The sequence below is a fragment of the Varanus komodoensis genome, unplaced genomic scaffold (genome assembly GCF_004798865.1).
Source record: "Varanus komodoensis strain SLA01 unplaced genomic scaffold, ASM479886v1 scaffold36, whole genome shotgun sequence".
In the NCBI taxonomy this organism is placed as follows: domain Eukaryota; kingdom Metazoa; phylum Chordata; class Lepidosauria; order Squamata; family Varanidae; genus Varanus; species Varanus komodoensis.
The window spans coordinates 2,062,111-2,078,462 of record NW_025335873.1 but is presented as its reverse complement, the minus strand read 5'-3'; the positions used below and the strand labels follow the sequence as shown (position 1 = coordinate 2,078,462).

The window sequence follows — 16,352 nt, the reverse complement described above, 5'->3', positions numbered from 1 at the left end:
CCAGGCTCCTGTCTATTTTTGGAGAGGCTGGACTGGTAGGAGGGGGTATCACCTTGAAAGGAAATGGGCACTTAAGCGAGAAGAGAAGAGTCGAGAAGAGATCTCCTCTTCTGGAGGGGAACCAGAGTCCCGGCAGGTACCCAGGATGGGCTGTTCTTTCCCACATGCTCGACAAGTGAACAATCTTTGTTTCCCGACGCACGCACGCATGCACGCACGCACTCCTGCCTGCATCCAGAAGCTGGTCTAAAGGAAGCCCAGAAAAGAGTTGTGTTCCTTCCACCCTGCGCCCCGAGGCACTGCTCCACAGAAGGACAAGCTCCTTATTCTGAAATAAGGAGGCCACAATTGTGATTGCACTGATACTGTCATTAAGGCTTCTTGGTTAACTCCATACGAGCAAACTGGCTAAAATCGTGGCAGGCTTTGTGTACAGAGAGACGCTCGTTCTCTCTGTGCAGGGGTGTCTTTCGACCGACAGATCAAACAGCCTTTGCTGGAGAAGATCAGGCCGCCCCGCTGCAGCGTGGAAGCTGGTTCGGCCTGCATTGCAACACTGGCCCTAGTCTTCCTTTTCCCTACAGGAGTACACATCACACGCAGCTCTGCAGGGTTCACTAGCAGGCGTGTCACGGAGCCCCGTAATGGCTGCCCACCCACCCAAGCGCCCCTTCCCTCCTCTCCCAGGTCAGTCCCGACCTCAGAGGGCAGCCGGTGTGGCTCTTTCCAAGCCGTCTGCGCGCCAGTTCCCGGCTCCGTGGTCAGAGTGCCACCTCCGGCCCCAGGACTGGGGATCTGAAATTCCCCAAGGCCCGTAGGATGGTGACTAGGGGGCCATGGGATCGCTCCCTTAATTTGCCTTTCTGCAACACACCTAATGTTATGTGTGCAGGTCTACAGTTTGCCCGCTTGCTGATGCATTCTTCGCATATTCTCCTCTAGGCCAGCCAAACAAGTTGAGGGAGTTTGTGCTGTTCCTCCCTTGCTCGAATTAACACCGGCAAGCTGGTGTTACGGAATGGGCTGCACGGAGCACTCTGAATTTGGAGGCTTGTGTGCTGTCAGGCTATGAGACATGGGACTGCACCCTTCATGAACCTGATTTTTTAAAAAAAAATCACCAATATAGTAACTTGACTCCTGAGGAATAAAATAGAACTTCATATGATGAGCTGGAGATAAACTTTTGCCTGTGTACCAGCCATCTATGAGCAAAATTTTCTGTTCGAACTCAGATCGATCAATTGCAGTGACTTTCAAGGACACACCTCAGTTTTGCAAATGTGCTTTTCTTGCATTTAAAAAAGACAGGGCTTTTCAGACTGTACATATACAGAAAATATCCCCCAAAACTTGAATGCTGGCAATTTTTAACATTAATTTCATTTTAGCCAAAAGGAAATGCCAAAACTGCTTTTTAAATGCTATGCATCTTTCTCTCTCTCTCTCTGTCTCTGTCTCTCTCTCTCTTTCTTTGAAAAGGTGCATTGTCAACATACCATTTGGGAAGTTGTATTGCTTGTTTATCAAGCATTTTTCTCTTTATAAAAGGAAATCTATGATAAAGTGAATATTTTACAAAGTTAAGGTTTCACTCTCAACGATTGTCTTGCTTGTATGGATTACTGTAAACTGCTCAGAAAGCTTCTCAAAATAATTAAAGAGGGGGAGGAGGAGGAAATCATTCATATTCTTCTTAGCCCCACCCTCCCAAAATACTTGACCAAGATTGCCTTAAAATATGTTCTTACTCTGTTTGTAAATGTGTACTTTTTCAAATTGCCATTGTCATAACACAAGAGTAAACTGGCTTTTTGAGAAAGCGAGCTCCATATTGGTTTTTCGCTTCTTGGGGTGCAGTCCTTTTGCTCCTCAGTGATCTGACTCTCCAGACATGGATGCTTTTGTCCTTCTTATGCTGCAACGAGGTGCAGTGCCGGTGTCCTGCCCGCTAATGGCTACAGCTGGCCATTGTCAGCTGTCTAGACAACGCACCAGGGGAGGGCCAGGGAAGGAGACCCCGGCACCAGGAGGAATCAGCAAAGCCCTCGGTTCCAGCGTGCCCCCCACCAAGTCCTCGTGCTCACCTTCTTTTCCTCCCCACCATGGTGCCCCCATGCCAGCTGGGGGGGGGGCGGTGGAGGGGCAGAGAGCCCCACCTGCAGCATCCCAGCTCAGATCACAGGGACCAGAGGTGGGATTCGGAATCATTCCATGCCCATGCCAACATTATCAAGAGGCCAACAGATTGTGTCCTGCACCATCGTAACGAAAATGCACCGAATGGAAGCCACAGCGGGCAAGAGCGGCAACAAAACCACCCAAAAGGAATCTCCTTCAGAATTGCACAGGACTAAGACGAATCGAGAAAGGTGTGCAGAGAGGAAGAGGCTCAGTCAGAACTTGCAGAAGACGATGACATCCGCAGACATACTTCCCAAAACTGCAGGAGGACTGGATTCAAATTAATTGTTTTCCTACCTAGAAGAGAGGGGAAACGGAACTGCTATCTAATCCTACACAGAGAGTCACACAGAGGAGAACAATACAGGAGGACCAAGAAATCGGCGGTTATCACGGGCAGGAAGATCGTGCAGGCAAAGTCCAAGCGAAGGATTAGTTGAATGCAGAGAGAATGAAGCCCCATGAGCAAACCCCACGAAGCGAAGGCCACCCTGCTGCATTGCAACACACAAGGAAACCGCCTCCTGCCAAGACACTGCAGTCTGGGACTGAAAGAAATGGCGGAGGCCAAGGCCTTCGGTGCACCAGAAGGGAAACGCCGCCAGGGATCAGAAGGCGGAATTGCCAGTCACTGTGCAGCGCTTCCTCCAAATAGTCCCTTTGGACTGGAGCTGTTCTAGCTGGCCTGCTGACCAAGGAGGTGTCTTTGGCTGGTTGCAGCTCAGGAGTGAGAGAGCAACAAGGTGCCCCATGGAAGCAAAGACGGAAGAGGAACCTGTTTGACGATGTTACCACAGCACAGAAAAAGTTCAGGTCTCCAAGCCGATTTTCCAGCCTGTCCAGAATTCATGAATGGCGCTCAGACTGAGACTAACTTGATGCGGGAAACCCAGGTTGAAATCCCCGCTTTCCTGTGAAGCTCTGTGGTGGAGCAAGGGCCACACGAACCAACGTGCAGGGACTGAGTGTGGTTCGAGCGTGGCTTGTGTTGAGCAAGGGGCTATTGTGCTGTCTGTAGCCAGCTGCACCAGCAAGCCATGGTTTGCTTCTGCAAACAGCCCACGCCGGGAGCCCACGGTTTGCGGCTGGGGCTGTGAACGGTGGGTTGATTGCCATGGCTTGTTACGGCAGACAGTACAATAACCCACTGACCAGCTGTCTGCAGTTCGAGCACAACCCGCACTCAGCCACGGGTGTTGGGTTATCACGCTCTGTCCCAGTAACTCTGCCTCAGCCTAACCTTACCCTGCAGTGTTGTGAGAATAGAAAGGCTGGGAGCATCTATCTATCTTTTCCCAGAGGAAAGCAGGATTTTAAAAAAATTGAGTGATTGATTGAAGGAATGAATGACTGTGATTTGTTTTGCTTTTGTGACTTTTTAAAAACATTGAGCTACAAAGCACCTGACTTTGTAGTTGCAGTCGTGCGCCATCAAGTTTTCTTCACCTTATGGGGACCCCATGAATGAATTGTCCTATCCATGACAGCCCTGCTTTTTGTTTAGCCGCTAAGTCATGTCCAACCCTTCATGACCCCACAGACAACATTCCTCCAGGCTCTCCTGTCCTCCACCATCCCTTGGAGCCCTCTCAAGCCCACGCCCACTGCCCCAGTGACCCCATCCAGCCACCACCCTGCTAAGCTGTTCTAAGTTCTCTTTATACAGTCAGTCCATCTCTTATTCGCCCTTCCCGTTCTTCTTCTGACTTCAGCTTTCCTAGCATGATTGTCTCCAAGCGAGTCGTTTCTTCTCCAAATTATAAACAGTCCCCTTTTTGTCATTTCTACTTCTAGGGAAGGCTCTGGCTTGATCTGATCTGGAACCCACCTGTTCGCCTTTTCCGTCAGTCCACGGCACTTGCCAAGTTCTCCTCCATCCCCATGTTTCGAATGCATCCGTCTCCTCAGGAATTACACCTCAGGTGGTGCATTGAGAACTGCTAGGGAGATGGGGAGAGCGTGCCATCTGCTGGCGGATGGCATTCAGACATGCCGCAGGCACGTGTGCACAAGTGCCAGTTCTGGGAAGGCTAAATGGGTGGCCACAAAGATGCCGAAAAGCAGGCAGAAGTCAGACGCTGCCTCCCCTTTCCACGCTCATCCCAACAGCCGATCGCTTACCCAGTCCTCACTGGGCCGTTGCACTCCCTGCCCCGCCTGTCCTAAGATCCCACCCAAACAGTGATTGTGCATCTCCGCACCATGGGGCTCCTCCAGGCCTGCCTGCGCGCTCCCTGTTGTGCATGGCCGTTCTGTTTCGACTGTATAATGAGCAGCCCTCACATCCTGCATGACGGGAAAGGGAAGGAAAAATACGTTTTTTTCTGCAGTAGCCCACAGAGAAAACAAGAGAACAACATATTCTTGTCCCAAGAAACTTACACAATAAACGCTAAAACTGAGCCCAGCAAAACTGACGGGAGCAAGAGCAAGGCTCTTGTTGTTCTTCTTTTTAATTTATACGAATTGGCAGTGACTTACAACAACTGAGCACACAATTCTTTGCAAGTATAGGCAGAAAAAAAGCCAACAATTCCCAGCATGCGCCAGTGAGTCAAAGCTGTATGCTGTAGATCTTCTTTGTTCTAAAGATGCATAGCATCGGACTCTTAAGATTGCATGTTTTTTTTAAAGGCCAGAAAATATGGCTTGAGTGTGAATCCGAAATAGGCAAGATTAAAATGTAGGGAACCGTGGAGAAAAGTTCTCCACTGCCTTTCTAAAAGGCAGCAAAGAAGAGGGCAATTGAACTTGCCTGGGAAGGGCTCTGCAGAGCAGGCCTAAGACACGGTCCTGAGATCCCCCCTGCCCCAAGGCCAGTCACACAGCCCTGCCAGGTAGGCCCTCTGAAATCGATGGGCGGGCTCCTGCAGGATGAGTGGCGCGGGAAGTAACTGCAATGCAGGTGACTCAGGTTTCTGTAAGTAACAGCCAGAACTGTGTCGGGCTGTTTCCTTGTGGAAGAGAGCAGGGCATCCAAATACAGGGTCAAGTGGCCCGGAACCTCCCCTCCCATTTGAGCATGCCTAAAATCTCCTCCGGGGACCTTCCCCTGGGTAGCCCCCCAGATCTCACAGGGGTGGATGGTCATTATGAGTAGGGCCTTTCTTGCAGTGGCACCCCAAATTCCTTCCCACAGAGGCTCCTCCGGCACTTTCCCTGCGGTTCTTCCATTACTGGCTGAAGGCCTTTTCCCTTTCACGGGCTTTTCCATCCTTCAATGTTATACTGAAATGGGTGATTGTGGTTTTTTCCCCAATCTTTGCCCTGCCCTGCTTTTTTATTATTACTATTTTGGCATCACACTGTTTGAAGCTTTCAAAGCTTTACTCTAATGCTTCCTTAAGCTGCATTTAGGCTTTTAATTTTTCTAAACTGCCCAGATCCTTTGGTATTGGGAGGCAATCAAATGGCATAAATAAACCTCCAACTTCTGAGCCCATCCATTTCTAATTTTTATTTATTTATTTATTTATTTATTTAGCAAACTTCTATGCCGCCCCATTCACTGAAGCCTCGGGGCAGCGCACAACAATAAATAAATAAATAAATAAATACACAATTAACCATATAAACAATATAATTGGCGACGTCCTGGCCGAAGATATAAAATCAATAAATAATATTAATAATTAAAATGACGTTTAAATAATAAGGTCTTGGCCTGGCACCGAAAAGCAAATAACGACGGCGCCAGGCGGACCTCTCTGGGGAGCACATTCCATAGATTGGGCACCACCGCAGAGAAGGCCCTCCTCCGGGTGCTCACCCTCCTAATGTCCTTCACGGAGGGCTCCCAGAGAAGGGCCTCTGCCGCCGATCTCAAGGGGCGGGAGGGCATATATGGACACAAGCGCTCCTTTAGATAACCAGGTCCCAAGCCGTTAAGGGCTTTATAGGTGATAACGTTCATGGGTCAGGCCTATGACATGTTGAGACAGCCCCATGGCCACCATGGAGGCCATGAAGTCCTGAGCCGCCCCGGTCAGAACAGTCTCGGCATGGAGACTGAAGTCCCCCAGGACATAATTGCCTGTTGCTCAGAACTGAGGAAGGAAAATTATCTTCGGGAGTGTCCCAGAACATCTGACCGGGTGCTGAAAGAGTTGAGATTCTAAACTAGATGGACTTTGGAGTCTGATCCTTGCATTCCTGGGTTTTTTGTTTGGTTTGGTTTGATTTGCAGATCTGGGTGGGATAGCTAATACCCTGGAAGACGGAAAGAAGATTCAAGGTGATCTTGATAGGTTGAAGCACTGGGCTGAAAGCAACAGAATGAAATTCAGTAGGGACAAATGTCAACAGAAAGAAACCAAATGCTTTGTTACAAAATGGGGAATACTTGGCTGCACAGTACTGCAAGTGAAAAGGATTGTGGAATTGTTGTAATCACAAGCTGAATATGCGTCAACAATGAGAAGCGGCTGCAAAAAGGGCAAATGCTATTTTAGGTTGCATTAATAGATGTCTCACTTCCAGATCATATGAAGTACCAGTCCCCCTTTACTCCCCACTGGTTGGATCTCAAGGAGGACTACATCCAATTCTGGGCACCAGAGCTGAAGAAAGATGCAAACAAGCAGGAAAGGGTCCTGAGGAAGGCAACAAGGATGACCCAGGGACTGGAGAAAAGGCCCTGTGAGGAGAGGTGGAAAGAACTGGGCATGTTTAGCCTGGAGGAGGGAAGACTGAGGGGAGATAGAATAGCACTCCTCACAAAGAGGAAGGCCAGGATCTCTTCTTGATCATTCCAGAGTGCAGGACATGGAACAACAGGCTCAGGTTACAGGAAACCAAGTTCTGGCTAGCTATCAGGAAAAGTTTCCTGACTGTCAAAACAGCACAGCACTGGAACCCGTGACCGTGGGAGGTGGGGGGCTCTTCCACTCGGGAGGTGCGCAAGATGCAACCGGAAGGCCATCCGGGAGGGACGGTGTAACTTGGGGTCCTGCACTGAGCAGGGAGTTGGGCCGGACGGCCTTCTGGCCCCTTCCAACTCTACTGCTCCATGATTCTGTGGCTTTGCCTTTACCAACGGGATGTCTGGAGTCCGGAGGCAGGAAAGCATCCGGCCCTTTGTCCGCTTGTCTTGCTGCTGACTTTGCAGAGTTGTCTGGATTTTGGAAGCAGAAGCAACTAGACGGGGGCAGGGAGAGGGCAGCGGGGAGGATTATGATCTGTGTACCGTGGAGGGTCCCTTCCGTGTCAACATCAGCTGCCAGAGAGGCAGGTGACGCTCTGACGCAAGGGGACATTATCTGGCCCACGGCCTTGTGGGAGCAGTCGTCGGCCTTGCTTCTGCGGAATGTGCGGTTGCCAAATCCTTTCCCCAGTCCTGCAGCTATGCCTCCACCAGGAGCCCACTATGCAGACTTGCAGCTCGCCCTCCAGCTCCTCCCTGTCCCGTGCCAGGCAGTGTTGCAGTTTGCAGACTGTCTGCCTTCCAGGCTAAAGTCTTGGCCCACCGAGAGTTCCCACGAGCTTCCTTTAGGGGAACGTTGTGAATGGGCCAAGAGGGACGCCTGCCCCGGATTGATCCCACCCATGGGGACAGGCGTCCCTCCCTGATTCCCGACTCCTCCCACCAGCCAAGTGACCCTGCTTTATATTCTGGGATGGCTTGCCAAGAGGCAGGGAGATTTCTCTGGGATTCTACCTGCGGCTGAATTCCCGTGGTGGTGAGTGAGCGAAGTTTTAAACTTTATGGCCAGTGATTCTTACAGCAGTGACTATATTTGAAAGGAGGAGGCAGAGGGGAGGGAAGGAAGGAAGGGAAGGAAGGGAAGGAAGGAAGGGGAATACATTGAGAAAAGGGGACTTTGGTAGTAAATGGAAGGACTGTGCAGGCATCTTTAGTACCTAAATTTGGGCTGGGAGGGACTCGTCTTCCATCTGCTCAGTAGCTTCAGCTGCAATCTGTTTATTTTATTCATTTATTTATTTATTGAAAAGATTTTCTATACTGTCCTTCACCTTGAGTCTCAGGCTGCAAGTCTGTTGAGTTGCAGACTTTCCCCTGGCTGGTTTGCAGTGCTCTATGCAGCAGACAGAAATTCAAGAGGTGTAGCTTTTATATCCCAAGCTGGTTGCAAGTGGAAAGTGGGGTGAATGTTTAACTGAGAGAACTTGTAACAAATGCAGAAGAGTTCCCTACATTACAGGGCTATGATATAATCATACTGACCTGCCTTACAGGGATGACTGTGCTTCATGTCTCTGTCACCCACAGAATATTTCAGAAATGATTTAAGCAGAGTCTGGGGTGCTGTCTATCAGGATGATGAAGAGTTGGATTAGGGGTTGGACTAGATGATTTTTGAGTTCCCATCAAACTCCGAAAAAGTATAAGAAGGATAGGGTACCTCGTATGAGCTCCTCTACCCTGGATACAATGAAGGAACCTCTTGTTTTGCTGTTTGTCTTGAATTCCAGCTGGAGGCTGGACTGAATACTAATCCAGTGAGAAGGAAAACATAACAACAGCAGCAAAGCTTTTTCAGCCACGATTGTTAAACAAGTGCCTTGAGAGTGGATACAAGAGGTGTAAATGCTTTTCTCCCCTCACTTATTTTTCTGTATATGCTCTACATTTATATATAGATTCCCCCCCCCCCACTATTCAACAGGACAAGCTAAACCTTTCCACAGCTCCACTATGCTTTTAATAAAGAGAATGAGAATTTTCTGCATTGGTGGAGAAGGGAGGGAAAGTCAGCATTTAGGGAGGAGGCTGAGTCCCAATACTCACAGCATGATCACTACTTGCTTTAGTTTAACAGGTAACCCTGAGGCTGGGGGTCCAAAATGCTGGGTGCTAGACTTCCCCATTTCTCAGCCATGCCCCTCGCCCAGCTTGCTGCTTTTGCAACTCTTGGATGGTTCCCCCTCCACAATTAAAAGGGCTCAGTTTCTGGCAAGGAGAACGGAAGCAAAAATATACTGAGAATGTTTTGTTTTATGGCCCCACCACCTTTGCCCCCGTCTATTCCTGAAATCGGCATTTGGCCCTCTAGTTCGCTCCCTTTTCCGTAGGCAGTTACTTTCTGCTGCAGTGTTAGGGGATCAACTATTTTCCACCAAATTCCAGAAGTATGCAAAATACGGAGCGCAAAAGCTCCGGTGAGCTAGATCAGGTGAATGTGCACAGCCCAGTGGCCTTTGACCCTCGAAGATGCAAAATAACGGGGACTCTCTCCTTTGAATGAGGTTGACAGTGATGATGCGCCTTTGAGCCTTTCTGTGACAGAGGCATGTCACCAGGAGAAATTCCCCCTTCTGCAGAACAACGGAGTGATGGATGGATGGAATTTCTACACTGCCCATTATCTGACGCTTTCCAGGCCGTTTACAAGCCACCCTCAGATACCTTAAAGGCAGCCCTGCCCCCAGAGCCATCATGCCCTGAACTCAGAAGGCTGGGAGTCCTTGAGAACATGGCAGAGATTTTCATTCCCGGTTCTGTGGACCCTGAGCTGCTTGCTTACCCAGCTGGGTTGTCTCGGAGGGAAAGGGATGGAGGCTGGAGAGGCATCAGGACAACGTGCGTCCTGGCTTTTCCAGGTTCCTCACCCCTCTGCCCACTTACTCGTAAATCGCCCTTTCTCCCTCTCTGAGGTTGGTTTGTGAGCTCGTAGAGCAGGGAGGCTGGTTGGCGCCCGGACTCTCTGCAGGGAGTTTGGGGTTCAGCCTTCGGCTTTGGATGCTGTCCAGGCGCCATGGGATGGCTTCTGGATGTGGAAAAACTTTGGAGCAAAGTGCAGCGGCCTCTCCTGGTCCAAGTTCCTCTTCATCTGGCTTCCCAACTCTGGCTTCACTTAGGAACGAAAAGGAAAGCTCCGATGGGAGGAGGTATTAAGGTGGAGAAGCTCACGCATCTCTGCGGATTGATAGCTAACCAGGCATGAACCTTCCCAGCATGTTTCTCTTTATGAATTAACTTTGAAAATAAACTTTTCTCAGGACTGCAGGTTTTGTTCAGATTAATCAGCTCAGAGTTTTGCTGGTACACGGGCAGAGACCTTTTTGAAGTGGTCAGGGGAATCTTTAAAGACTGGGTTTTATTTACGGTACATTTTGATGCTGTACTTAATTGTACGAGGTTCTTCAAAAAGTTTCCACACTTTTTAAACTCTATTTATTAAGAATTTCAAAAATAAATTACATCCCTTTTCTGCATAGTCACCTTCCTTTGTGATACATTTTTCCAGCATCGTACCAACTTTTTAATGGCATCAGCAAAATATATATAAAATATATTTCTAAAATATAGAATATAAAAGTGCAAAAACCTTTTGAAGACCCCTCATCTTACCACCCTGAGACACAGTGAAGGGCAAGATACAAAAGCTTTCAACAAACAAGCAAATAAAAATAAACTTTGGCTAGTTGTGTATGGGATTAATGTAATGCCTAGAAGACTTTCCCACATGCTTAGTCAGGGTTTTAGATTTCATTTGCAAGATGTTTCTGGTGCACTTTCCAATTCAACATTTCCTAATCAATTAAGGGTGTGAGCCTATGCATATTTCGAGAGGAAAAAGGTCCTACAATCGTCGGAATGCTGATGATTGTACCCTAAATGTTGCAATCATTTTTTAAATTTAATTTCCCACTATTTTAACACTAAGTTTGTTTTAACTGGGGTTTTTATCTTGCTTGTTGGATGCTGTGTTCTTTCGCCATTTTATTGTTCTTTTTGTAAGCCATCCTGAGACATCAAAGTGGTGGACGGGGTATAAAAATTTTAAATCAGTCAATCATAATACTGAAATGGCTTACTTACTTTATTTAAATTATATATATCTATATATCTCCTCATAGCCAATGGAGTTCTCTGGGTGGTTCACACAATAAAAGTGTATAACAAGGATAAAAACAGTACGATAATAAAATCAGTTAAAGCCAAATAGAAAATAAAGCAGCACTGACAGCTCATGGAGAATTAGTACACGGCATAAAACAGTTCATATAAAAACAATATTACATGTTGTTTAAATATTAATGAAGCGATATTAAAATCCACCTATCTATTAAAATATCTGGCAAAGAAAAGGGTATTTACCTGGTGCTGGAAGGAAAACAAAGACTACGCCAGGCACACCTTCTTGGGGAGCATGTTCCAAAGAGGGGGTCCACCAGAGAGAAGGCCTTCTCCTAACTGCCACCCCTGAGGGAGACCCCTAAATTGAGCAGAATATGAAGCTTGTTGGTGGTGCTAGTCTTTTCTTATGTAAGATTCCAGTCTCGCATATCTCTGTCCATTTTGAAGCCCTTTGGAAATGACAAAATAGTGAAGCTGTAAAGTCCTTCTCCTTCTAAACTAAGCCATTAAAAACCCACAGCTATCCCCCCAAATTGGTGGGGGTGATCTGTGTAGCATGAAAATATAGAAACATAGAAATAGAGCGAGTCAGAAGGGGCCTCCCGGGCCATCTAGTCTGACCTCCAACACCAGCCAGCTCCGCTCACGACATGCCCACCATGTGGACGTCCAGCCTATCCTTGAACGCCCGCACCGATGGGGCCTCATCGCCCCCCCCCCCCCAAAAAAAAACAAGAAATGAAAACGGAATGCACATGCCGATTTAGATGCAGGGATGCAAATGTAGAAAGGATCAGTCCTGTATTTAGAAATGCAGGGTGTCTTGCCATAAGGCCCATGTTCCCCCTTCTTTGGGTTCTTGGACGTGAAACCAGACTTGGACCGGAGAGCCCTTTAAACAGAAAGCGCCTTCAGAGTGAAGATTGTCTTTCGACAGCTCCTCAAATGGAGGAGTGAATTCTGCAAAGCAGGCTCCTCTGATTCTGATGAATCCAAACCGTTCACCCACAACTCACAAGACTGCAGGACATGCGCCTAACAGGGAATGGTGTGCCAGCGTTTCAGAAGCCAGGGAGAAATACGTAATCCGAACTGCACAGTTTGCGTAGGCCTTGTATCCTTTGCCGTGGTTTTTGCTAGGCCATAGGAGTTTGTGGGAAAAGTGTGCTTAGCAAAGCTGGTTTCTATGGGAGCCCCAGACACTGAACAAAAAGGAGAGCAAAACGTTGCCCATTCATCCACGCAGCACTGATTCCTGTCCCCTCAGAAACATGGCCAGAATTGCGGCTTCTTTCACCTCCGGGCAGTGGAATGAGTAAATAAAGTTCCACTGTGCCTGCAAGGAATTGGAAATGCTACTGCAGGTCATCCAAAGTGGAACTGCAAAGGTCTTTTGTCTGCAGCTTGGTTGTTATGCTGCTGTCCAGCCAAAGAGGACAACTACGCAGTGCCAAGTTTGGGGCGAGGAGGAGGGGCAGCGGGAGACAGAGAAGCTGCTGGTAGAAATCACAGATGCAGGAAGATTTTCCAGAGTAAAGCCAGCATGAGGAATTCCCTCCGAAACATACAAGCAGGACCTGATCAGGCTTTCCCTGCTGCATTTCACTCATGCTGCAGCTTCAGAACAGCCTTCAAGGGCAGTCCCACACAGAGTGCATTGCAGTAGTCCAGAGGTGGCCAGAGCATAGATTACTGAAAGTAGGCTCTCCAAGTCCAGATAGGAGTGTAGCTGGGCCACTAGCCAGAGCTCGTAGGAGGCATGCCTTGCCGGGCCATTGAGCTTCACGTGACAATGATGTCTTGAAGGGGACCCCCAAATGATGGACCTACCCCTTCAAGGGGAGAGCAGCCCCATCCAGAACAGGTTGAACTCCCTCTGTCTGGGCAGAGGAACCCCCCCCACACACACACTAACAGCATCTCAGTCTTGACAAGGCTGAGCTTCAGCTTGCTAGCCCTCGTCCAGTCTGTTCTTGCAGCCAAGCCCTGGTTTAGTGGATGCACCTGGTGAGATTTTATTTAGAACATTTTTATGCTGCCCCATTCGCAAAAAGCCTCAGGGCAGCTTACAAACCAAATAAACAATCCTACAATTAACCTTAAAAATCCAGAGACATCTCGGCACAGATATAAAAACCAATAAATACAATCAACAATTAACAATTAAAATAACGTTTAAATAAAAAGGTCTTCTCCTGGTGCTGAAAATAAAGAATTGGTGCCAGGCGGACCTCTCTGGGGAGCACATTCCACAGTCGGGGCGCCACCGCAGAGAAGGCCTTCCTCCGGGTACTCACCCTCCCAATGTCTCTCACAGAGGGCTCCCCGAGGAGGGCCTCTGCCGCCGATCTCCAGGGGCGGGAGGGCAAATATGCAAGCAGGCGCTCCTTTAGATAACCAGTTGAGGTGAATGAAAAACTGAGGAGAGCAGCATGCTCCGAAATGCCAGATGGCTCAGCGGTTTCATGTGAATGCTAAAGAGCGTGGGGGGCAAACTATGGGACCCCATGCTGAAGAATCCATGGGGATACCGGCAGAATGGAAGACAAAGCACCTTCCACCCTTGGCTTGCAGTGCTCTGGAGCTCGGATCCCTCCTCTGCCAGGCCCTTAGGTTTCTGGGCAAGTCCCTCTTCTTCTTGCCTCACCTGCTTCTGGGAAACGCTTGTGAATCCACGCCCTGGGTCCCAGCAGCCTCGGGCGCCCGTTGCTGTTGGCTCCGGCAAAGGCAGCCTGCGTCGCAACTCAGCGCAACTGACGGAGGGCCTTGCTTGTCTTCCGCTTCCCCGCAGAGAACGATGGCTCAGTCCAAAGGGCTGGTCGTGCTGGCCTACAGTGGCGGACTGGACACGTCTTGCATCCTAGTCTGGCTGAAGGAGCAAGGCTACGAGGTCATCACTTACCTGGTAAGCGGAGAAGGTGGGCCGAAGGATGGGCTATCGGTGGACACTGGTCGGGTGCAGCTCTGGCCGGCGGCCTCAGTGTCCGGGGATCTAGCCCAGGTTTCTGTCTGAAGACTGAAGGAGCTGTCTATGGTGCTGAACCTGCCCCGGAATGGGGTAGAGCAATATATCCATATATGCCCAGCCGCCCCTTGAGATCGGTGGGAGAGGCCCTTCTCTGGGAACCCTCCATGAAAGAAATTAAGAGGGTGGGTACTCGGAGGAGGGCTTTCTCTGTGGTGGCGCCTAAGTCCGCCTGGCGCCATCGTTATTTGTTTTTTGGTGCCAGGCGAAGACCTTTTTATTCAAGCGGCATTTTAACTGTTAATATTATTGGATTTTATCTGGCCAAGGTGGCTTATTTTTGTATTTTTAATTTAATGTTTATATTTTTGATTTACATTATAATTATTTTAACTTATTGTTGTAAGCCGCCCCGAGGTTTCGGCGAATGGGGCGGCATAAAAATGTTCTAATAAATAAATAAATAATCAACATGGAGAGCTGCTTCGAGGCTCAGATGAAAACCCGGAGTGGGCCCCCCGTCCTGCCGACGTTGGAGTCTCCAGTCCCACCAGGAGAATGGCTGCTTATATTATGCCAAAGAGGATACCTGGCGCCAATTTGCATTGGCCCATTTGCATTACATTAGCACAGGCAAATCTATCCGTATACACACCCATCTAGAAAGAATGCCTACAAACCGAGCCTCGTTGTAACCCGTTGCACACTAGTGCCAACACATGAATAGAGGCACGAGAATACCGACATACAACCATTCAGACAGATTCCCCATTCACAGAGAAACTCGTACATCCCCCTCTTCTTTGTTTTCTGTTTTCCTGGCTCTACCAGACAAAGCTTATTCACAGAGGTATCAGTAACTGGTAGTGTACTGAACTTTCCCAGGGTACAAAAGCCAGGATAGCTTTCTGGAGCCATGTCAAGGCCTGATAGCCTGCAGGCTGCTAGAAAATACCTCACAGAGCATTGGCTTGGAGCGGCCTTCCACAGATGCTGTGGAGAAGAGCTGCTTTTGCTGAGAGAATGAAACTGTTTTCTTACTGAAGCAAGCAGTCTCGGAAATGGGGAAAAGAAGCACTCTATAAAACCCACAGAACAAGGGCCAGCAGTGGTCCTGGAAGCCCTGGCTGGGTGGCTGAAAGGGGGTCATTCTGACAACACCTTTACGGTGGGTAACTTGTGCCTTGTGTCCAGGTGCTTTAGCTTACAATCCCCACATGGTTCACCACGGGGTGTCCAGATGGGAGCTGGAGGCTGCAGAATGTGGAGGCCTGCAAGTTTCCTACCCCTGCTTGAAGAGATGGAGGCAACGAACTATAAGTCTGTTAACTGCTGAACTGGTCCATTGAGGGAGGGAAGGGGGCCCTCCCAAAGGATCCGCATGTCTTCTGATTTCGCTCATGTGGTTTCAGACCTGGAAGGGCTTCCTCCCACGGCAGCCTTGGGCCACCTAGTTCATCTTCTGGGAAGAGATTCCCGAGCCCGTGACAGCTCATCAAAGAGTCTGATCCGTATGCTTTCCACCCACCCCACCCCACCCCACCCCACATGAGCTGGAAATATTTGTGTGTTGTCATTTTGTTTATTTTCCAGGCTAACATCGGACAAAATGAAAACTTTGAAAAAGCCAGGGCCAAAGCCCTCTCCCTGGGAGCCAAAAAGGTACTTGCTGTGTGAATGTGGATGCAAAACTGCAGGATGCTGGAGCTGGCCTACTTTTCAGGGCTGTTGCAAGGCTTTCATGTTGGCTCACCTGCCTGGGACATCACCCCGGGCATTCTTCGGGCCTGCTTGTGTCCAGCAGCTTTTCCTCACCTTTCTGGGTCAAGAGCCCAAATCAGGCCAAGAAAGGGCATGGTTTGCTTTGTGGTTTCTGCTTTCGGAATGAGCTGCAATTTGCATTTTCTGTTCTGAAGCCAGGGAAATTTGCCCAATGTTCAGCCATGGTTTGTGCAAAGTGCAGCCGAAAAACACACACATTTCTTTGGCTTAAGATATATTTCTATGTGCAAATTGCAGCTTGCTTTAACGGTCACATGATACCTTGACCTGAGTCTGAGCAAGCCGGTGCCAGTGCTGAGTTGCTTGGTCAAAATCTAGGGTGGTGGCTTGTGCTAATCCACTGGATGTCGACTGCCCCCAAAACTCACACATTCCTAGGTTAGAAAGCTAAGAAGTAAGAGGCTGACATTGCAGGATGTGCAACTTCTCATCAAAAGAGAGGGTTCTTCCATGGCTCTCCTCTTGGTGGGTCACATGGACTAGTTTCTGATATGTCATCAAATGCCTTTTGGTTGACAGATGCTCCTGAGAAGGTCATTCTCGGAATCACAGAGCAGAAATCAGTAACACTTTAACTACTGGAGAGGCTGAGTATGCAGC

General features: G+C 48.8%; 1 protein-coding gene across 2 annotated transcripts in view; it reads left to right on the top strand.

The window, feature by feature from the left end:
* The first annotated feature begins 7,796 nt into the window (after positions 1–7,796).
* Positions 7,797–16,352, top strand: part of ASS1 (argininosuccinate synthase 1) — an 80,640-nt gene continuing 72,084 nt past the window's right edge. Inside the window, exons 1-3 of one of the 2 annotated variants that reach the window (XM_044440166.1) lie at positions 7,797–7,866; positions 13,797–13,910; positions 15,564–15,632. In XM_044440166.1, the coding sequence (XP_044296101.1) occupies positions 13,803–13,910; positions 15,564–15,632 (177 nt within the window). In that variant the 5' untranslated portion in view covers positions 7,797–7,866; positions 13,797–13,802. Of the gene's footprint in view, positions 7,867–13,748; positions 13,911–15,563; positions 15,633–16,352 lie in introns of those variants that run through there. The other variant, XM_044440167.1, reaches the window with a different exon arrangement.